The following is a 23214-nucleotide window of genomic DNA, read 5'->3' as shown; positions in this document are numbered from 1 at the left end:
TTTAGTTCTCTAACATCAGCTTTGATTAACTGTGTAGTCTCAGACTGTCTTCCCTGGTGTTTAAAATGAGAGATTAGACCAAAAAAAAAAAAAAAAAAAAAAACCAAACCCGTTGTCGTTGGTCGATTCTGACTCATAGTGACCCTATAGGACAAAGTAGAACTGCCCCATAGAGTTGCCAAGGAGTGGGTGGTGAAATCGAACTGCCGACCTTTTGGTTAGCAGCTGAGCTCTTAACCACTATGGACGGACGTGGCAAATATGTTTCTTTTATCTTTCCCTTAATCAGTTGGGCAGTGGCTGCTTTGAAGATTCTGGGAAGATGACTGCGCTTGCTTAACATTCTTCAGAAGGATAACTTATCACAAGAAGGAGTAGGAATGGCATGTGTGGCACTTATTTGCATCTGTATTTACGTGATTGCTAAGACTTTTTCTAGTTATAAAATTCTGTGATTTTATACTTCAGAAGCTAAATTTTTTGGAATTAAAGTGTTTTTTAGTTTCACTGACCTTTAAGTAAAGTCACATTCTTATGCAAACTGAACAATATGCTGTAATAATCTGTATCTGTAACTTGGGGGACTAATTCTTCTGTTTTCATATTAGGAAAAAAATTACACACAAACACACAAGCACAAAGCCATTGTGAACTAAGCCCAGAACATGTCAACTGAAGCATAGTATTGTTGTTATTATTTTTGCTCAGCATGAGCAGTAATTTTCAACTGAGCAGACCCTCAGCCAGATGTCTGAAAGAATAGAAGGTACAGTTGACTTTCCTATACATATTCTCAAATTTAAAGTCAAAGTGTTCCAGTAACTAAATTCTCTTGAATAAGAAGTGGGATCTTAGATCTTCCTTGTTATTGAGGGTCAAGCCTTTGGTATTTTTAGTATTTAAGGTCAAAACTCACTAATAACTTTTTTGATCAATGACAGTTTAAAGCAAAGTTCTAACTACTTGCTACGTATATGCTTATTACTTAAATAAAAACAAACTAAATGTGGTTTTATTTATAAATAAGATTTACAAGGCACAAAGTCTTTTTGTTCCTTAGGCTCATCATTGTTAACATCAGTTACTACTATATAAATTTACACCGGAAATGCTACTAAAATACATTTTAAATTAATAGAAAGCCAGACAAACTTGCTTTTACAATACGTGAAAAAATTTATTGCTCATGTGATCATTCAAGATTTGATAATGAGCATTTTTTGATAGCATTTATTATTTTTCTTCTGTTTACCAAAGCTCTACAGGAAATATAAAGAAAATAAAAATCGTTCATAATCCTAGCATCCGTATAATATTTATTGTAAATTTATATGTATATACATAGTTGGGATCATTCATATTTTCTGTGTGTGTGAGTATTGCTTATTTTTTATAAGGCTTCTCATTTTATTTTTTGTTGTGTTTAATAGTATTTCTTCTATTAAAGCAGTATGGCATGGGGGAAAGAGCATAAACTTTTATTCAGCCAGACCTTGGCTTAGATTTCGATTCTGTCACTTATGTATTTACTCTGTGTCTTTGAGCAAACTACCTGTCATCTGTGTGTCTGAAGATCACTGATCTGCAAACTATGATCATTATGAGATTTAAATAAGACAGCCTATCCTCAAAGAAGCACAATTATCTTGCTTCTCTTCATCTCATTATCACCTACCTGTCATTTCTCTGCCTAGGCATTTTTGAACGTAATTGAAGGAAGGGTCTATGGAGGCCTGCTTTTTGCCTGTAAACAGAGTTGTCCACCTAGTAGTCACTGTTGAAATTTTCTTTGCAATTCTTATAAGACCAGTTTGAAAAGAGTGGAAAGAGAGCCAGCAACAGAACAGGCTCAAACACCAGGGACCAGCTTTTGGTATCTTGTTTCTGATACTGCCTTTTTATTAATGGCTAGCTCCCTGTGTTGCATTTTTCTGCTGCCTGTTACTATTGCTGAAACCTTGGGTACCCTAAATGCCAGAGCTTGTAAGGTAGCCCAGGCAGTGGGGAAGATTCCTTTGCTCATGCTGCCAGCTTATCTGGAAAACTTGAATAACTGTTTAAAGAATGAATGGCGTGCCTATTCAAGGGAGTTTAGTTACAGAATTTCCAAAAGAACTGCATTTATCGAGCAGTGTTCCTTATAAGACACTTCATCAACAAGCATCTGTTGAGCAGATATGCTGTGTCAAGCACGATGTCATGTACTGCGGATACAAAGGCAGAAAAAGACAACTGACCCTGTTCTCAAGATGTTAAGTAGTGAAATAAGATTTAAACGCATAAAAATATTATTAACACATGAAAGGCAGGATATAAGTACTAAACCAAAAACCAAACCTGTTGCCATCGAGTTGATACCAACTCGTAGCGACCCTATAGGACAGAGTAGAACTGCCCCGTAGGGTTTCCAAGGAGCAGCTAGTGGATTTGAACTGCCAACATTTAGATTAGCAGCCAAGTTCTTAACAACTGCACCAGCAAGGCTCCTTAAGTACTAAATGAACGAAAAAGGACTTGAAGAGTTCTGGAGTAGAGGACAGTCACTGAATGTTAGAGGATATTGTCCTAGTGAGGCTTCAAAATATTCCAGAAATTAAGTCCTATATTTTGGGGCAGTGTTTTTTGATTCCTTCCAGAATGAAAGAGTGAAGCATAATTCGTTGTTAAACTTTGCTTCTGAGTGCTTTGGCTATGCAAGATTGATTCACAAGAGACACAAGGACATTTGAGTACATCCACACTCTGTTACTGGTTCCCACCACTCCTAAGATCTAGACTAATGGAAGTGTGAACATTTTAGTTTTAGACACATCACACACACATTTACCATCTTGATGTCTGTATGGCAGGTGGAGATGATGTGGGCTCAGGCTGTGGCAGACTTGGTCTCTTATACACTGGGTTGTTTGTTTTTTTGGCTTGGGAGAGGACAGGCGCCAGCAGATGAAGTTTCTCAGGGATAAGACCGTACCTCACCCCCAAGGAGCTTATGGATATTTTGAATAGGGGAAAAAAAAAAGTAAGAAAACTTTGCAAACATACAACAAACCAGTAACATTTATTTGTATAATAGGGTGAGTGCAAGGAAGTAGTGCCTGCAGCCAGATCTTGGAGGCCTTTGGATGTTTTGCTAAAGTGTTTGAACTTTATTCTTTAGATAACGAGGTTGTGGAGACAATTGATTTAAGAAGAATGGTAGTTAACACAATATTTACAAAGCCATCAGTTCTCTTAGAAGATATGTGAGGTCAAAGTTAGTGTGATTCAAGGGTCAGTGATCCTCAAGTTTGACCCTTAATCCTATGGTAATGGTAGTGACAGCCGCTTTCACTTCAAACACACCAAGAGTAATGTGACAACACTGTCCTCCACATGTTGTGACAAAGATTTCTGATTATCTTTTTCCTGTAAAGCACTCCTGCTCTTTAGGTTTCACATATCAATTAGGGAAGCATGAAGTAGATACCACTGGTAGATTTAGCTGCATGTTGACATGTTCAATGATGATCCAGAACATGTCAATTATATTTGACTATAGTGCTTAGAGAAGTCACAATAGAAGGGATGGTTTTGTTTATAAGGAAAAAAAAAAGTCTCTGCTTTGTGGAGGTGACATGATTGATTTTAACCTGGGTCACAGTTGTCCAGAATGCAGTGAAGTTCTCTTTGCTTCCACTCTCTTGGGTTTACAAGCTTAGCCCTGTATCATAGCCTCAGTGTCCTCGAGTATATATGCATTCCCTAACAATTACTTGTTTGTGCTTCAGTATTCTGCATCCTTTGCTTTTATTATTTGACCCCTGGTAGATGGTTGTAAACCTCAAGTATAGTTTCTGTCTTCCAGAGAACTGCACACTATTTATATGCAGAATTTCAGATAGGCCTTTGCATGTATTATATATAATTCCACCCTAAAAATGTTATAGGTGTATTTGGCAAAGGCAGGCCTTTATTGTTGCCACTCTCATGCCTTTGTTGTGCCTGACTGACCTTGGAAAAGGAACTTCAGTTCTCAGGACCTTAGTTTACTCATGTGCCTTGTGGGATTGCTGATGCTTTTGCTCTTTCTCTTTCTCAGTCCCTGTGTAAGCGCAGTGTGGACATTTCCCTGCCTTCTTTCTGCTATTGTATGAATGACAAGCCACACCATCAGCGCACTTTGGGAGAAAAAGCCAGGAGGGCCTAGGCTTTCACAAAGTCCCCGAAGAGTTGTGAAGATTGAAGATTCCTAGAGCTCCTCCCTCACCTCTATCCCTCCACTTCTGGTCCCCTCATATCTTCTTTATAAACTCCATTTCTCTGAAAGAAAAATGCTTTCAGGGACTCCGCAAGGTGTGTGAACTTTATTCACACAAGCGATCATGTGTCACAGAGTTCTCCCTACATACTTCTTACCCATTTCTTACCATTCATTCCTCACTCCAGTCTCAGCCATATGAAATTACTTCGTGTTCCATTATGCTGTTCTTATCTCTTATTCCTATCCCTGCCAATGCTACTCCTCCTCCGAGAACGTCTTCCGCATACTCAATGCCCCCACTCACTATTTGCTGACTCTCGCTGCAGCTGGTTGAGGACTCTGCTTTGGGGATCTCAGTGGAAATCCTTTCTTGCCCACTTTCCTTCATTCTCTCCCAGAGGGGCTTAGATGTCTCCAGTGTGCACTCCCATAGCATTATCTGCATTCCTCTATACCACTCTTACGCTGGTTACACACACAGGTCTGATATTAATGAGGTATTCCCAATACTGAGCACAGTGTCGACCACTGAGCTGGTGCTCAAGAAGAATCAAAGGCTCGAGAAGGAGACGTGGGAAGGGTGATTATTTCTGCACCTGCAGTCATCATTCATGGGCTCAGTAGTCTAAGAAGCCTGTATTCCCTGCTTTGACTTTTAGAATATAATGTAAATTAAATGGGAATTTTCTGTGTAGATTAGATTTTTTAAACACTAAGTGCTTTTGCTCTTTCAGTCTCTAAATCATAGCTATTGTACATTGAAACATGGTACATACATATGTGTGTATGTATGTTTATTTGAAATAGATAGTTTTAAAGTAAATACTCTTACTGCTTGTAATGAATGCTGATATTTTCTAATGTTTTCTGTTTAACTTCTGTCAGTGCTATTCATGACCCATTACGCTGATTTTACAACCCCTGTAAGTCACAGTCATGGGAGAAAGATGCGGCAGTTTGCTTCCCTAATGAGTTACAGCCTTGGAAACCCTGTGAGGCAGTTCTACTCTGTCCTATAAGGTCACTATGAGTCGGAATCGATTCGATGGCAGTGGGTTTTTTTTTGGAATAGGTCAGTCAGCAGTTTGAATAACTACTGCTCTTAATGACTGCACCTGATCCTGCAACAAAGTGTTGAGGCATAAGTATATTAGCCAGGGTTCAACCAGAGAAACAGAACCAGTATATTAAGAGATTTATAATAAGGAATTGGTTTATGTGAATGTGGGGGTTGGCTCCATAGAGCAAGTTATCAGGAAGGGCAGGCTGGAATTCTTGGGTATGAGCTGAAGCTGCTATCCACAGGTGGAAAAATTTCTTCTTCATCAGGGAAACCTCATCTTTGCTCTTGGGATCTTTCAACTGATTGAATCATGCCCACCCAGATTATCTAGGATAATCTTCCTTGCTTAAATTAATCACATGTACAAAATACCTTTACAGCAACCCCTACATCAGTATTTGATTATATATCTCGGTACTGTAACCAAGTCCAGTTCACACATCAAAAGACCATCACAATCAGTGTGAAGTGTCAGATCTTCAACGCTTTTTATCTAAGGAGTAGAAATCAACTTTAGTTCACCCACCACTAGAATGCTTTATATCACATGACTTTCTTCCTCTGCACTACAGTTAACCTGCTTGATATCCTCACCCAATTGTTTAACTGGTAGTTTAGTCTCATCCACGTTTTGGTGTTTTCTTCCTGGGTAACGCCAATTCCTGGGAATTTTACAAAGCTCATTGTGGTCAGAGCCCTTCTGCTTTACCCTACACTGTTCCTTTTGATGATCTCCTTGAACAAATAGTCATGTTCCCTTCAAAGCTACTTTACTCTGTTTCTAGGCAAAATCCTGGGACTAGGGTGCTCTTCCCAAGGTTCCCAAGACTTCAGAGTTTGGTGTGTAGTTCTTATGATACCCCTTCGGCTTCCCATCAGAGGTGCAGTCATCCTTGTAGGCTTTGCATGGGGGAGTGTAAACTTGGGTACCTGCGGAACCCAGAAATCATGCTTTCCCTCCCCAGACTGATGAGAACTTCTCAGATCCTCTTGGGTGTGGCCCATGTCCCTCCCCACTTTTTCCTCTTTAACCTCACCCTCACATATTGTAGTACTCCCCTTCCATTTGTTTTCCTGTTTAGACAATTCAGAATAATCTTTCCCTATGGGCCTTTAGAAGCACAGTGCTGGCATTGGCAGAGAAAGGAGAAGCAGATACCAACTGCTAAGACAGATGCTACAACAGAAACTGACTTGCATCTGTACGAGTACATTAACTTCTGGAAATGAGAAGTCAGTTATTTCTCACAGGCAGTTGCCCACCCTCCTTCAAAAAAAGATGTCAATTGCTACTAATTTGTTAAATTTTTCTATGATGAGGACACCTGTCCAATGGGAAATAAACCAAGGCCACCAACTTACTTCATGCTGACCGCTAGTTGTCAGTTTGTGAAGCATATGTCCCCGATTTAAACTAAAAGTCTGGTGTTGCTAAAAGAAACTGTTGCTTATTTCTCATGGATATGTTTGTTTATAATAATTTAAAAATGTTAAGAAAAACATGAACATCAGTAGTATCACCCAGTTTCCTGTTAATTGTCTGCTGGAAAAAAACTCACTAATCTGGGCTTAACTGTCTTAGAATTTGCCCAAATTTAGCTGGAGTAGGATAAAATTATATTTATTTATGAAGGAAATTTTTCCCGATTACTTTAATGGTGTAAACTTTTTTTAAGGGACACTAAACTTATTTTAAAAACTGTTTTCCAGTACTTTAGCAACATATATTTTTAGATGAATTGTACTAATTATAATTTAATTCTGTTTTGTCAAAAGCAAGGAACATAGAACCTTCTAATTTTTTTTCCTTTAATAATTTATGTGACTTTAATAAAACTTTATTTTGAAGTATTATTTCATTAAAAATATTCATATATATGAATGAGTGAGGAATGAATATATATGAAGATTTTTAATGAAAGAATATTATCTTTCCATAGAGTCGACAATAGCTAATCTAAATTTGAAGATTTAACATCCTCCATATTTGGCCAAGGAGCCCTGGTTGGCACAGTGGTTAAGGGCTCGGCCGCTGACCAAAAGGTTGGTGGTTCAAACCCACAAGCCACTCCATGGGAGAAAGATGTGACAGTCTGCTTCCGTGAAGATTTACAGCTTTGGAAATCCTATCAGGCAGTTATACTCTGTCCTACAGGGTTGGTATGAGTCGGAATTCAACTCGACAACATTGGGCTTGGTTTTTAGGTGGTTATATTTGACTATTGATTATCTTATAGGTATGAGTTGGTTGGCACCATTGATAATACAATAATATATACTTGATTTTATCATGGACTTTTGTACACATGCTGTGAATATGTCTGGGCATATAAAAATTGACAACACTTCAACTGATATGAGAAAAACACTTTCAACATATGAATTAAGAGAACTAAGTAAGCAGGAAAATTTGTCTTTTTCCATTACCTCCACCACATACCTCTGAAGATTCTTTAGTTCTTAGATAAGAACTGCTTCTGAAAACTGCCCGTCTTTGTGTTGTGTAAGGAGGAAATATAGGAGAAGTAGGTAACGTGTCCAGCACTCATCTGTGAGTTTGTCATACTGTGGTGGCTTGCAAATACCTTTTTTCAGCAACAGAAATGGAAACTATACACACGGACTTGGCCAGGTAGAATACTCAGTAATCAGATTGACTACATCTGTGGAAAGAGATGATGGAGAAGCTCAATATCATCAGTCAGAGCAAGGCCAGAGCCCAACTGCAGAACAGATCATCAGTTGCTCATATGCAAGTTCAAGTTGAAGCTGAAGACAATTAAAACAAGTCCATGACAGCCAAAGTATGACATTGAGTATATCCCACCTGAATTTAAAGACCATCTCAAGAACAGATTTGACGCATTGAACACTAATGATGGAAGACCAGACGGGATGACATCAAAGACATCATATGTGAAGAGAACAAAAGGTTGTTGAAAAGACAAGAAAGAAAGAAAAATGGATGTCAGAGGAGACTCTGAAACTTGCCTTTGTAGAGTAGCTTAAGCAAATGGAAGAAATGATGAAGTAAAAGAGCTGAAAAAAAAGATCTCAAAGGGCAGCTTGAAAAGACAAAGTAGAGTATTGTATTGAAATGTGCATAGACCCGGAGTTAGAAAACCAAAGGTGAAGAGCATATTTGGCATTTCTCAAGCTGGAAGAACTAAAGAAAGAATTCAAGCCTCAAGTTGCAATGTTGAAGGATTTTATGGACAAAATGTTTGAATGACACGGGAAGCATCCAAAGAAGATGGAAGGAATACACAGAGTCACTTTATCAAAAAGAATTGGTCAACGTTCACCGTTTCAAGAGATGGCATATCAGGAACCGCTGGTACTGAAGGAAGAAGTCCAAGCTACACTGAAGGCATTGGTGAAAAACTAGGCTCCAGGAACTGACAGAATATCAATTGAAATGTTTCAACAAATGGATGCAGCACTGCAAGTGCTCAGTTATCTATGCCAGGAAATTTGGAAGACAGCTACCTGGCCAACAGACTGGAAGATATCCATATTTATGCCTATTCCCAAGAAAGATGATCCAACCGCATGTGGGAATTATTGAACAATATCATTAACATCACTCACAAGTAAAACCTTGCTGAATATAATTTAAAAATCGTTGCAGCAGTACATCAACAGAGAGCTGCCAGAAATTCAAGCCAAATTCAGAAGAGGATGTGGAATGAGGGATATCATTGTGATGTCAGATGAATCTTGGCTGAAAGCAGAGAATACCAGAAAGATGTTTACCTGTGTTTTATTGACTACGCAAAGACATTCGACTGTGCGGATCATAACAAATTATGGATAACATTGTGAAGAATGGGAGTTCCAGAACACTTAATTGTGCTCCTGCAGAACCTGTACATAGACCAATATGCAATCGTTAGAACAAGGGGATACTGCATGGTTTAAAATCAGGAAAGATTTGTGTCAGGGTTGTGTCCTTTCACTATACTCATTCAATCTGTATACTGAGCAAATAATCTGAGAAACTGGACTATATGAAGAAGAACAGGGCATCAGGATTGGAGGAAGTCTCATTAACAACCAGCGATATGCAGATGACACAACCTTGCTTGCTGAAAGTGAAGAGGACTTGAAGCACTTACTGATGAAGATCAAAGACTATAGCCTTCAGTATGGATTACGCCTCAACATAAAGAAATCCTCACAACTGGCCCAATAAGCAACATCATGATAAACGGAGAAAAGATTGAAGTTGTCAAGGATTTCATTTTACTTGGGTCCACAATCAACAATAGTCGAGCAGTCAAATGATACATTGCATTGGGCAAATCTGGTGCAAAAGACTTCTTTAAAGTGTTAAAAATGAAAAATGTCACTTTGAGGACAAGCTGTAGTATTTTCAGTTGCCTCATATGCATGCAAAAGCTGGACAATGAATAAGGAAGACGGAAGAAGATTTGATGCCTTTGAAATATGGTGTTGGTGACGCATATTGAACATACCATAGACTGCCAGAAGAATGAACAAATCTATCTTGGAAGAAATCCAGCCAGAATGCTCCTTACAAGTGAGAATGGAGAGACTTCTTCTCACCTACTTTGAACGTGTTATCAAGAGGGATCATTCCCTGAAGAAAGGCATCATATTTGGTAAAGTAGAGGATCAGCCAAAAAGAAGAAGACCCTCAATAAGAAGGATTGACACGGTGACTGCAACAATGGACTCAAACATAGCAATGATTGTGAGGACGGCGCAGGATGGGGCAGTTTTTCGTTCTTTTGTACATAGGATCGCTATGAGTCGGAACCCACTCGACAGCACCTAGCAACAATAAGGTAATGTGTGCAAGCCACCCCTGGATGCCCGCAGCCGAGGATGAGGAAGAGCTGAGAAGATCTCAGCTGGGGATATTTAGTCCTTTTCCTGAGATCCTTCCACTCCTGGAACTAGGTTTCTTTGATGGAAGAGCAGACGGTTGGGAGTTGTACTTGTGATCAGTGATTCTGAGACCTTTCTGGGTTCTTTATCTGGTGTTGTTACTAATGTTTTCCCTTAAAATGATGTGAAAGGTTTCTGTTAGATCCGTCTCTTGTTCCCAATTTTTTTTTAAACCAAAGTAGGCATCTTTGCAATCCATACTCATAGTGAGCATGTGGTCATTTTAAATGGTAGACTAGTCAAGGTAGGCTAGCTTGTATTGCACTAACAAAGTATCCCCAAATCTTCCAACCCATAATGATATAATTTGGGTGGAACTATCCATCTTAGATGATCCATTCAGCAAAGGCTACATAGGATTGCATCTTTATGTGGTAATGTTAGCAAAAGCTGAACAGATAATTTTTATATAAATAAGAATTCATGCTTTTAATTAAATTACCATCAAAAAGTAGATGTGAGTAGTCAAAGAGTTGTCATCAGAGTAATATATGGTGACAGGAGTTTTGATTAGGACTCCTATAACCCAGAAGCCTGGGTGTCAGGATTAGTCTTGGCTTCTTATTTTGCAAATAAAAGTCTGAGCCCACAGAGGCCCAGGTAGCCAGCCAACTTTACAGAATTTGGCAGGTTCAAGTTCTGCTTGCTCACTAGAGGAGAGGACTAAAGCCCTCACCTGTTTTGAACCTTTGGAGACTACCAATATTTATTCCAAAATGCCTGATAATTGTAAACTCCAGTTTAGTTTACTTCGGCTCCCAGCAAGTACCTAACATACTCCCTGGCAGACACTAGCCATTCAAGAAATGATAGCCCTTACTATTGCAAATCTTTGAACTGGCTTATTGGTTTTTGGCAACCAAAAAAAAAAAAAAAGAAAAAGTTGAGGTTACCTATTGCTCTGAGACTATCAGGATACTCTTTTGTCAGAATGGTTTATTGCCAATCTTGTTTTTAAATTTTAAGGTATGGACTGTCTTCTCCTTGCCTCCTGTTAGTTTCAATTTAGAGTCTCTTTATAGGGTCACTATGAGTCAGAATCAATTTGACAGCAGTGGGTTCAGTTTTTTTTTTTTTGGTTTAGCAGAACCACTACAGTCATGTGAAGGTGAGCTAGAGTTCACTGCCAAGGATGCTTGTGATGAGCGTAGCCTGCTTGTGGAAGCATGTGAATGCTTGGCTTATCTCCAGAAGCACACTGTGCCAAGCCATCATCTGAAACACAGCATGCTAGACTCTGGAACATTTTCCATCTTTGATGTGTCAGGAAGAGTAAGCAGAACCCAGACTACAGCCGGAACTGAGACCTTGTGGAAGCATTGTGGGCGATTCCTTCCAGTCAGTATTTACAGAAAATGTTGAATTTATTTTGACTTACATTGATTAAAGAAAATGTGTCAAAAACAAGTAGAGGAAATAAGAGATTTTTTTTCTTATTGTTGAAAAAGTGTTGCTGTTGTTTTGAAAAAAGTGTTATAGCTCAAACTATAAATATGTAAATTATAAATAAGGTAATGACTCTAGTTGAAATCTCTTAGCAAGCTAATGTTTTTACTTTGTTTTTCATAGCCTTGGGATACTCTGTCAGAAATGTCGTTGTTATGTTTCTAAACTTATTATCCCTGAAAGCCTTGTCTGCTGTGAAGCAATGGATGAGGTCTTGTTTTGTTTTCTTTGATCAAGGAACAGAATATCTCTTGTTGGCTCCAAAACAAGGAGTCTTAAATTTAAACATCCTCTTGTTTGCTTTTCTCACTGAAATAGCACAGGAACAATGTCAAGGTAGCTGAACAAAATTAAAAAACAAAGAAACAAACCCTATACATACACACACACACACAAATGCGCGCACACACACACACACACAAACACACACACACACATACTTGAATATTAGGGCCTTGGATGCTATTGGCCTTTAGACTTTATGGTGTTGCAATAATATCATGATGAGGCTCTGATTATTATTTGATTAATTCATAATTCATATTTTGCAAAGACATTACTAAGGTAATATACATAAAAATAGTAGAACGATTGTAAGAAAATTGAAAGAATCAAGACCATATAGGTGAAAGAGAAGATATTTACCTACATTAGTTTTCCTTTCATCTCTGAGATTCCTCTTGATCAAGGCAACACTGAAAGAAAGCATGGGGGCTGCTGAATGTTGTCTAATGATAGTCATTGCTCTGGGCACATGTAGGGATTTTGGGAGGGCAGTCTACAGTCTAATACCAAATTTGTTATGTAGGTTTTTGTTTAAAGGACATTGAGCATAATAGTGAATGGAATATTCAAAACTTGTTAATAGGAAAGAGTATGAGATGAATGATAGGTATCTGGGGAAATATTGCTATCTTTCACATTACCTTGGGAAAACTTTTCCTCCCCCCACACTGAGCCAGGCACAATTACACAGATTATCTCATTTCAGTTTCACAGCAACTTTATGAAGTAGGAATTAGTATTTTCACCATTTTGTAAATAAGGAAACTGAAGCTTAGAGTGATTTTACAGTTTGACAAGAGCTGCATAGCTAGGGACTTCGGGAGATCTTTAAATTAGATTAAAACTGGGATATACCACACACACCCACACACACCCACACACACCCACACACACCCACACACACCCACATACACACCCACACACACACACCCACACACACCCACACCTCTGCAATTTGGTCTTTTTGTTTAATAATGTGTGTATTGGAAAGTCTTCCATGTCAGTAGAGGTAGATCTTTTAACTACTGTATAGAATTACATACTTGGATATATCATAGTCTATTAAGCTATTTTCTCTATTGGTGGATATTTTGGTAGTTTCTTACTTTGACTTTGGGCCACAAACAGTGCTGCAGTGAATTTCCTTGTACATGTATCTTTGTGCACATTTGGAAGTATTTCTATAAATGCTTAGATGTGGAATTATTGGGTCACGTTTAAAATGTTGATACCCAAAAACCCACTGCTGTTGAGTCGATTCCAACTCATAGCGACTCTGTAGGAGAGTACAACTGCTCTATAAGGTTCCCAAGGCTGTAGATCCTTTAAGGAAGCAGACTGCCACATCTTTCTCTTGCTCAGCAGCTGGTAGGTTCAAACTGCTGACCTTTTGGTTAGCAGCCGAGTTCTTTAACCACTATGCTACCAGGGTTCTGACAAAATGTTGATAGCTATATTCAGATTATGTTTTTTTCCCTGTACTTTTCAGTGTGTCTTTTTCCCTGTATCCTCACAAACACTGGGTATTATTGATCTTTTTTTTTTTTTTAAATCACTTTTTCTGGGTGAATACATGGTTCTCCCAAAACAATACTTGTTTGAATTTCCATTAGCTTATTTTTTGATGAAGTTGAGCATCTTTATAGCATTTATTGGATATTAATATTTCTTCCTTGTTAAATTATCAGTTAATTTCCTTTTTCCTTATTTATGTATGCAATTGTTTCAGTTGATGAAGCAATGTTTCCTCCTAATCTTTGACTTTTTTTCCATGACTTCATTATGGTGTATTTTGTTGTACAGCAGTTTTTAGTTAAGTTTTGTTTTTAAGTTAAATAACTTATTCATTTCCTTTAGGACTTCTAGGATCTGTGACGTTTTATTAAGTCTCTCTGTAGCCTAAAATTAGTTAAACATTGTCCTAAAGTGCTCAGCTGCTAACCCAACAGCCACTCCATGGAGAAAGATGTAGCAGTCTGCTTTCATAAAGATTACAGCCTTGGAAACCCTATGGGGCACTTCTACTCTGTCCTATAGGGTTGCTATGAGTCGGAATTGACTTGACAGCAGTGGGTTTTGGTTTTATATTTTCTTTTAGTATCTTCATAGTTTATAAATTTTTTTGTTCTTAACTGATGTGAATTTTAGTTAGTGATATGAAATAGGAATTTTTTTTCAGTTGGATAGCTAGTTTAGTTTTCTCCATACTGTTTACTGAATAGGTCACTGTCTTCTAATTTAAGCAGAAAAATAGATCAGAGGAACAGAATAGAGTATAAAATAGATCTGACTCGGGAGCGGCAACATTATTGCCCCCTTCCTGGGAGTCGAGATGTTGGGGCTCAGCCAACCAGAGATGGAGGGTTGTGGTAATCTGCTCTGCCTGTTGGAGAACAATGAGATCGTGGCCCTATGTGACACCATTACCAACCACCTGGTGCAGCGTGAGGAACACCAAGATGCCATTCGTGCAATATTAGTCTACTGTCAAAGTGTAGAAGTTCTGAAGTGAAAAAAAGGCCACCAGTAGATAATATTTAAGTACTTGCAACACAAGGAGTGGTTATACCTCCGGCTCCTGAAAGATAATCTTATTCAGTGCACAAAAGGTTACTGGAAAAAGCAATTACAACTGAAACTGAAAGAAACACCAGAGCCAGTTACAAAGAGAGAAGACATCCAGCTCTTTCAAAAACAGGAGAAAGAAGATTAAAAAGGTGAAAAAGTTGATTTTCATCAATTAGCAGAATTCTGTTACTGGTTCTTTGAGCTTCTTAATTCTCAGAATCCTTTTCTGGGACTACCTCAAGATGAATGGGGACCACACCACTTCTGGCATGATGTCAAACTTAGGTTTTATTACAACACATCGGAACAAAATGTGATAGACTACCACGGAGCAGAAATTGTGAGCCTCCATTTATTATCACTAGTGAAAGAAGAGTTTCTTTTTCTCAGCCCTGACCTAGATTCCTATGGACTGAAGTGTGCTTCTTCTTCTCATGGGTTAGTTATGGTTGGAGTGCTGGGACTGTCCTCTGAAGGGAGACTTACTTGGGCATTTTTGAACAAATTTTTGTACTCATCTGCTGCCAATTTGTGGAAAATGCTTGGAAAATCAAATTTATCAACCTGAGAATTGTTGGAGATTGTTCCCTTGCTCCTGGAACATTACAGAAACCAACTATTATGTTTGAGCCAAGTGATCTAGAGGCCGTTTATAATGTGATCACTTTATGTGGCACCAACAAAGTATGATGTAAGGGAAATCAGTGGATAGTGGAACTGGAGGCCAAGCTTTATGTACTGGAAATGAAGCATTGTTGAACAAAAGACAACTGAGTTTACCTCTAAAGCACTGAGCACCATATGTCATCATAAAAATCTTCTGTACAGAAACTCTTCCAAATACTACATTAGTAATGTCTAATTGATTTCAGGTGTGAAGATTGACATATTTTTAGTTGAAATACCTTTCTTGACTACAGATTGACATGTGAATACTTGCCTATTTCTACATGAGTTGCAGCAGATGTTCTGAGAGCATAATACAGTTCATCAAATAAATCCCACTTTAGGTGTTATAGCTAATGGTGTGCCTTAGAAACCAGGTAATGCTTTCATTTTACTTAGTGAGTATTCTGATATCTGCTTTTCAGGTAGGAAAGGATTAATAGTGTTCAGGGCTTCAGCCGGTATGTTTCTCGTTTACTTTTATCTAAATCTAGATTAGATATTTTACAAATGTATCTTGCTAAAGTATTGTTTAAAAAAAGATTTAATATTTTAGAGATGGTTAATGTAAACTTGAAATTCTCATTTTAGAAAACTTGAATGACATTTCTTCATAAAAAAATTCAGTGATTTAGCAGGTAGAGAAAAATTTACTTGTTTAAATAGTTGAGAAATATTTTTCAGTTATCTGCTGTACTTTAAGCTAAATATCTTTTATAATCTAACATTTCCTGAACTGTTTTGGGCAATGATAAATGCTGTTCCCCAGACAGACCTTATTCTTACCTAGGCTTCTATTAACAGTTTCATAGAACATTTATATTAGTACGTTGTAGAAAAAACATACTGTTGAAATTATTAAAATGGTGTATCTGGTTCCTAACTTTTAAATAAATTACTCTTCTTCCTCTTTGTTAATCTTGGGAGAGGTGACAGAAACCCCACAAATTTATAATGTGTACGTACTTGTACACATGTATATATACATCCACATCATAAATTAAAATTATTAGTTTTTAACTTCTGATTTGTGTTACAGTGTTTGAGTTATAGGGTTGAGTTGCCAGATTAATTTCATAATTGCTTTAAAGTTCAAAATCCTTGTCACCCAGCAACTGGATTTAGTTGGTAATTTTAATTTACAAAAGTGCCATTTGGACAAAAAATTCAGCTGGACAATTGTGATAATGTATGTTAAGTTTTACCTTTAACTATGCTCATGATCATCTAGGGTGATTGATATATGAATGTTGGAAGCAGGAGGAGAAAACTCATCTCTTTTGTTTTTTTAATTCCATGTGTCTTATGAGGAGTATGAGTTGATATGTCCTAAAATAAGAACTTAATAAAGGAGGGAAATCTCTTTTGCCTGCTGTAAGAATACTGTATTGTTTAGATTTAATTTGCAGTTGTCTTACTCTTGGATAATAAAATTTTAGGCAGTTAACCAAAATAAAGCAAATTTTACTGCTGCTTTAAAAAAAAAAAAATCTATCTCATGGCCAAAACTATATTATCTTTTAAATGAGGTTTTGATTATATGTTTTGATATCTGATATGACCTGTTTCTGTAATTTTTCTTCTTTTTCAAATAGCTTGTTAGTTTCTATGGAAAATATGTGGGTGAGACTTTAATTTTGATTGCCTTAAATTTATACGTTAAATGAGATACAGACATTTATTACAATAGTTTTGAGCATGGTCATCTTTATAATCTTAAGGCTTTTAATATAGGAACAGAGTATGGCATTACATTTATTCAGGGTATTTTGTGTTCTTTAGCTATGTTTTATTGAGAAGGAAGTTCTTACACACTTAATCATTCCCAGGTATTTTATAGTTTCTGGGTTTTTTGGGTTACATTTTCTAAAGCTACTGATTTTTGTATCCCATTACTTTATTAACTCTTATTATTTCTACTAGTTTTCTGTTAAGCCTCTTGGATTTTCTAAGTATATAACAATTTAATCTAGAAATAATGAATTCTGATTTTCCTTTTTCAGTTATGTATACATTTTTCCTAGATGCTCACATAGTTTACCCAGGTATAAGCAAGATGAAGATGAAAAGTATCTTACGTTATTTCTTTTTTACAGAATGAAATGATAATAGTCTTATTTCTAGATGCCTCCAAAATTGTATGTATCACATACTATTTTCCAATATGCCGTCTTATAGTTTTTTTTTCTTTATTGATTTGTTATTTTAGATAAAATAATGAGCACAAATGAACTTTACAAATCAGCCTGATTGGGGAAGAATATTTTGATAACAGGGCATTTTTGGATCCTGGAAGATTATCAAGAAGGTGTTAATTTATTTGTAACAGTTTTCCCGTATTTACTTTTCAATTTTTTTAAATAAAGAAACTTAATGTATTCTAACAAAATTGAGCTATGTTCCAAAGTGAATACTGTTTAAACCATTGTTTTATAATCATACATTTAGACATATTAGCAGAAGGAGACCAGTGGCAAACATTAATGGAATAATTTCCAGTCAACATACCAGTGATTTTCAGGGCATATGTGAACCAAATCCCAGCCAAGTTTTCTTTGCATATTTAAAGTTCACTTCCTTAGCCATCTTCCTTTGTAATCTTCTGCAGTATCAGTAAATACATATTTTTGTCTGTTATGTGCCATAGAGTTCATTCCGACTCATAGCGACAGAGTAAAACTGCCCCATAGAGTTTCCAAGGAGCAACTGGTGGATTTGAACTGCCGACCTTTTGGTTGGCAGCCGAGCTGTTAACCACTGCGCCACCAGTGCTCCCCACTTCTATATAGGCAATATGTATCCCTGGTTTATAGGTTACTGTATATAGCGTACACACATTGCCAGTTTTCCAGTAATCTGAATGTAGAGCACAGCTGAATTAGCAGGGCCAGTTTTGTAGGCAATAGACATGATTTCTCTCATCTTTGACCTTCTGTTCTGCTTTTTATTTTATTATAATTTTTTTCTATTAAAAAAAAGTCCTTATTCTTAGATTTTAAGATTTTTGAGAACACTACAGAGTTTTTTTCAGGTGCTATTTAGATACTTAATAATTGAATTTAATTGAAAATATCAGTTTTTATTATATATGTTAGTGGAACTTGATACAGTATACATTTCTTTCTTTCATTCAAGTATTCTTTATTTAGAGAGGGATTGGATACATATCTTCAGTTCTTTTCCAATAAATAAAATACTTCAGTAGGAATGAGGACCATCAGTTTCTTTTGGCTTCACCTGAAGACAAATTTAGTGGTCTTTTGAAAGATTTAGGTCAGAAAGGAAAAGCTGTCAATATCCTATTTGTTCTTCAGCTCTTGAGTAATATTTCGATAGTCATTTCATAGAAAGGCTCAATGAGAACTGAATTAAAATCTATATGCAAGTAAAATGATAGGTGGCAGATGGCAACATTTAACTCAACCTAGTTCAATTTGGAATAGAAATCAGTTTCAGTCATTATATAATTGAAATATAGTTATAGTACTGGCACATTACAACCTTGGAGCTAGTATAGATCATAAGATAAAACAAATTCAGTGTGATTGTTTGCTTAGGTAGCTTCGAGATGCTTTCCTTTAGTTTTATCAAGAACCAGTAGAGCATTGCAACTAATATGATGTATTCTGAATTTGTAAAAGACAATGAAAATTGCTATTCAAATAATGTAGTCTGTGGCTACTGTTGTCTGCTAAGTTATTAGAAGTGGTAGAATGACTCAAATATTTTTGGTTAGCAATCATTTTTATTCTGCTTCAGTTTCATTTTCTTAGCATCTCGATTTTAAAGAAAAAATGACTCTAGAAGAAATTCTTCATACATTTTTTAAACTTAAGTTTGGATACCTAGCTGATTTTTTTCTTTTAATTGATAAAGCTATCTTTTCTGGATTATGTTATCTTTTTTGTTTGTTTCCTACTACAGGTTTTCAACACATACTCCAATGAAGACTATGACAGGAGAAATGATGAAGTTGACCCTGTAGCTGCTTCAGCTGAGTATGAACTTGAAAAGCGTGTAGAAAAGCTGGAACTTCTCCCGGTGGAACTAGAGAAAGGTATATGAGTTCTACGATGTTTATAATATTATGTTACTATGTTAATAATACAGGTATTACTTATTTCTCCTAAGGGTTAACTTTTTCCTATGATTGGCTAAAGTTTTAGTTCTCGTGGAGTATCTTATTTATTAAATTTCAAAAATAGTTGATACGGATTCTAGGTAGATGGTGGATTAAAAGACCCTGTCCTCCCTTTCCATTTCAACTGAAACTCATCTACTTTAGTTGTCTGGGATGGCAGTGAGGACTGGGGCGCTATGAGTGCTAATGCTTCATTGGTTATCCTGGAAAGAGCTGGTATAAGTGAAAGCCCCACGAGAACTGCTTGCAGCAGGTGATAAAAAGTATTTTATTCTATTTTTTTTGGTGGAGGAAAAGTAGTCATACTTAGGTTTGGGAATTTGATAGATTAGATATGGGGAGAGCTTGCCTTTACAGAATTAATGGACTGCTGGGTTGAAAGCAGTGGTATGCTGCTAAATGTTTAACAACTGGCTCTTGGGTAGGAAGAGCTTCATTTATACGGTTTTGCCAGTTTCAGTGGGTAAGTATTTCCACCATGACCTATTTCAAGCAACCAACTTAACATCAGCTGGCTCACAGTATTTCTAAAAATTTCACAGTTGGCTCTCATAAGCCAGTACAAGCTGCCTTCAGCTCTCCACTGTATAAAGATCATCATTGTTGCATGAGTGTGCTTGATCTCCCTGGTTTCTCTGGAATCCAGGAAGATCTAAATGAGAGTACTACATCCTCTCCACTTCTGAGGGGAGAGTGCTGAATGTGAACAGGGACAACAGGGAGCAGAGGGACTTTATCCTTAGTTCCCTCCCTGGATTGACAGCATGCATGCTGTAGTACCTGCTGACTCACAGGACCAGAGACTGCCCTGTTTATCATCATGTAAGATGGACACCTGGGAGCTGGACTGAGAACCAGTGAACAGAAAAATAAAACATCTTTGGGAGCTTTAAAAAAAAAAAGCAGAACAAGTAGATGACAATGTGAATAACAAAAAGAAAGAAAATAATCCCAGGAAAGGTACCCACGTACGGCTTTAAAAAGACCTTCTTAAGCAAACTAACAAAAACAACGAAAATCTTGATTTCAAACTAAAAATTTCAGTATAGAAATTAAAGAGTAGATGGTTATTGTTGAAACTCATATTGGTGACCTAAATGATCAAGTGTAAGAAATGTCCCAAACTAATTCTCAAATGATAGAGCAAAAAATCTGAGGAAAATCATGAAGAAGATCTAATGGAAGGAAAAAAAAAGGCAATGGGGGAGGAGAGGCGATTATTACACAAATAACAGAAGAAAAATGTCTGAGCTGAGAAAAAGACATGAGCCTCATATTATCATATTAGAAAGGGCTCACCTGGTTCCAAGTGAGAGTGCCAAAACAAAACAAAATAAAGTCCCACACGTAGGCCTAAACCAGTTGCTGTTGAGTTGATTCATACATAGCCCAGTAAAAATCCTAATCTCCAAAGATAAAATGAAAATCTTTGAAAATACGAAGCCAAGAAAAAAAAAAGTAAACAAATAAGCAAAGTTACTTCCAAACAACCAAAATCAGATTGATTGCTGTCGAGTTGATTCTGACTCATAGCAACCCTGTAGGACAGAGTAGGACTGCCTCATAGTGTTTCCAAGGCTGTAATCTTTACAGAAGCAGACTGCCACATCTTTCTGCTGTGGAGTGGCTGGTAGGTTTGAACTGCTGACCTTTTGCTTAACACTGCCATCAGGGCTCCTTGCAAAATTACTTACAAAGGCAAAATAAGTCGACTAGCATCAGAGTTCTCGTTCGCACACTGGAAGCAGGGAGACATAATGTTATACACTACTAAAAGAAAAAAAGGACAGTGATCCAAGAATCCTATCTGTAGCCCGGAGAACATTTACCTATTCTGGCAAAAGAAAGAAAACTGCTGGATTTAAAGAACGTATCACCCACATAATTCATATGAGTAATTCACTTTCAGATTACCAAGGAGGAAAAGAAATGAAGTGCAACTTGTTCAGAACAACACAAGGAGGAAAAGGGGTGAAAACTTTATTAGTATTAAACGTAAAATTACTAGACCACATAAATATAAAGAATACTCATCGTTATACTAAACATGACTGACTGAATGCTTCTATTAAAAGACAATTTCAGTAAGAGAGTATAAGAGTGATGCTTATGTTTTTTTTTAACCATTTATAAATGGAAAAACCATTCTTAGCTCACAGGCCATACAGTAACAGCCTTAGTCCAGATTTGGCCTGTAGGCCATAATATTACATACTAGTGATAGCAAAAAAATGATAACAGTCCAAATATTCATCAGTTGTATAATAGGTAAATTGTAATGTAGCTATACAATAAAATATTACTCAATAGTGAAGACAAATGAGTCATAGTTCCAAGCAGCAATGTATATAATTCTTAAAAACATGAAACTGAGGATGAAGAAAAAGTAAATCACAGAAGTCAGTCAGTATAATTCTATTTATTTAAATTTCAAAACCAGGAAAGATTAAACAACATATTGTTTAGGGATGCACAAATAAGTGGTATTAATATTCAGTTTTATATGGAAAAATACATATGTAAGGTAAGTATGAAAGAGGATATGAAAGGACTAAATTTATCAAATATCTAAACATATTTGTAAAGCCTCTTTAATCAAAACCAAGTGTATTGACATAGCATTTGATCATTGAGACAAGATAGAAGATCCAGTGAAAGATCTTAGCATGCATGAGAATTTACTGTATGACACATATGACATTTCAATTTAGAGGTAAGAAGTGCTTTATAAATCGTTCTTGTATAATTGAGCATCTATCTTGAAGAAGGGACCCTAGTGGCGCAGTGGTTAAAGCTCAGCTGCTAACCAAAAGATTGGCAGTTCAAATCCAGCAGCCGCTCCTTGGAAGCCCTATAGGGCAGTTCTACTCTGTCCTATAGGGTCTCTATGAGTTGGAATCGACTCGATGGCAGTGGGTTTGATTTTTTTTGTTATCTATAACAAAATAAAATTGGACACCTTTATTATATCATATATGAAGAAAACTGTATATGAATTAAATAATTAAGTATTAAAAATAAAATAATAAAAGCATTTGAAGAAAATTTACAAGGCCACATGTATCATCTGGGCTCATGGGAAGAGGAACTTAATAAGATGGGAAACCCAGACATTATAAAAGAAAAGATGAACCAATTTAATCATCAAAATTAAAATTAAAGGCAGTGATATAAAACAAAGTCAATAGGTAAGTGATGGGTGATAAACATGGGAGAAAATTCTTCATTATAGATGGCAAGTACTTAATATCTATACTATATTATGAATCCTTACAAATTATTAGGAAAAAAAAAAGAGGTAAAAGTTAGTATAAAATTTGACAATTTGCTGAAGAGGAAATTCAGACCCATGCTCATCATATGAGAAGAGGCTTAAATCTCACTAGTGAGAAGGAGAATATTAAATCAACAGATTTCTTTCTTGAGAGAGAAAACAAGCTTTGTGCTCCAGTGTGTGGTGATAGCATCTGTAATACTAACCAACCTCACTGTCTTTTCCATCTCTTCCTGTCCTGCTTTGGCTACTTAGCTCTCTGCCTTTCTCTAGGAGGGTAAACAGAGAAAGACAGGGTGGCTGCTGGGTTCCTGACAGTGTAGCCACAGGAATCAGCGGCCTCTGAGTATGTGGCTCTGGACTTCACTCATGCTTGACACGTCTCAGAGAAAGCTGTACAGAGTTGTAATGTTGAAGAATATTAGACACCTGGTCTCCATGGGTTAATCGTGCTCTTCCTTGTACTGCCCTTCAATCTCCAGCCTGTCCCTCTCGGTAGTTTGCACTGGAATTGAGGATGGCTCAGGTTAATATAGCTTTCCCACAACCAGGTTTTCAGTTCTGTAAATCCTAGTAATTTCCCAGTTAGAACAAGGAGAAGAGCTATGAAAGGAAGG

General features: G+C 36.9%; 1 protein-coding gene and 1 pseudogene across 1 annotated transcript in view; both read left to right on the top strand.

Moving 5' to 3' along the window:
• PPP1R9A (protein phosphatase 1 regulatory subunit 9A) overlaps positions 1 to 23214 on the top strand; it is a 342802-nt gene that overhangs the window by 174706 nt on the left and 144882 nt on the right. The window contains exon 3 of the mRNA XM_004386139.2: positions 19107 to 19239. Coding sequence (XP_004386196.1) covers positions 19107 to 19239 — 133 coding nt within the window. The remainder of the gene's footprint in view (positions 1 to 19106; positions 19240 to 23214) is intronic.
• LOC101361298 (uncharacterized protein C3orf38 pseudogene) lies at positions 14269 to 15206 on the top strand (annotated as a pseudogene).

Source organism: Trichechus manatus, unplaced genomic scaffold (assembly GCF_000243295.1).
Source record: "Trichechus manatus latirostris isolate Lorelei unplaced genomic scaffold, TriManLat1.0 scaffold00156, whole genome shotgun sequence".
In the NCBI taxonomy this organism is placed as follows: Eukaryota; Metazoa; Chordata; class Mammalia; order Sirenia; family Trichechidae; genus Trichechus; species Trichechus manatus.
The sequence above is the reverse complement of the archived record's forward strand: the minus strand, read 5'-3'. Positions and strand labels throughout refer to the sequence as shown.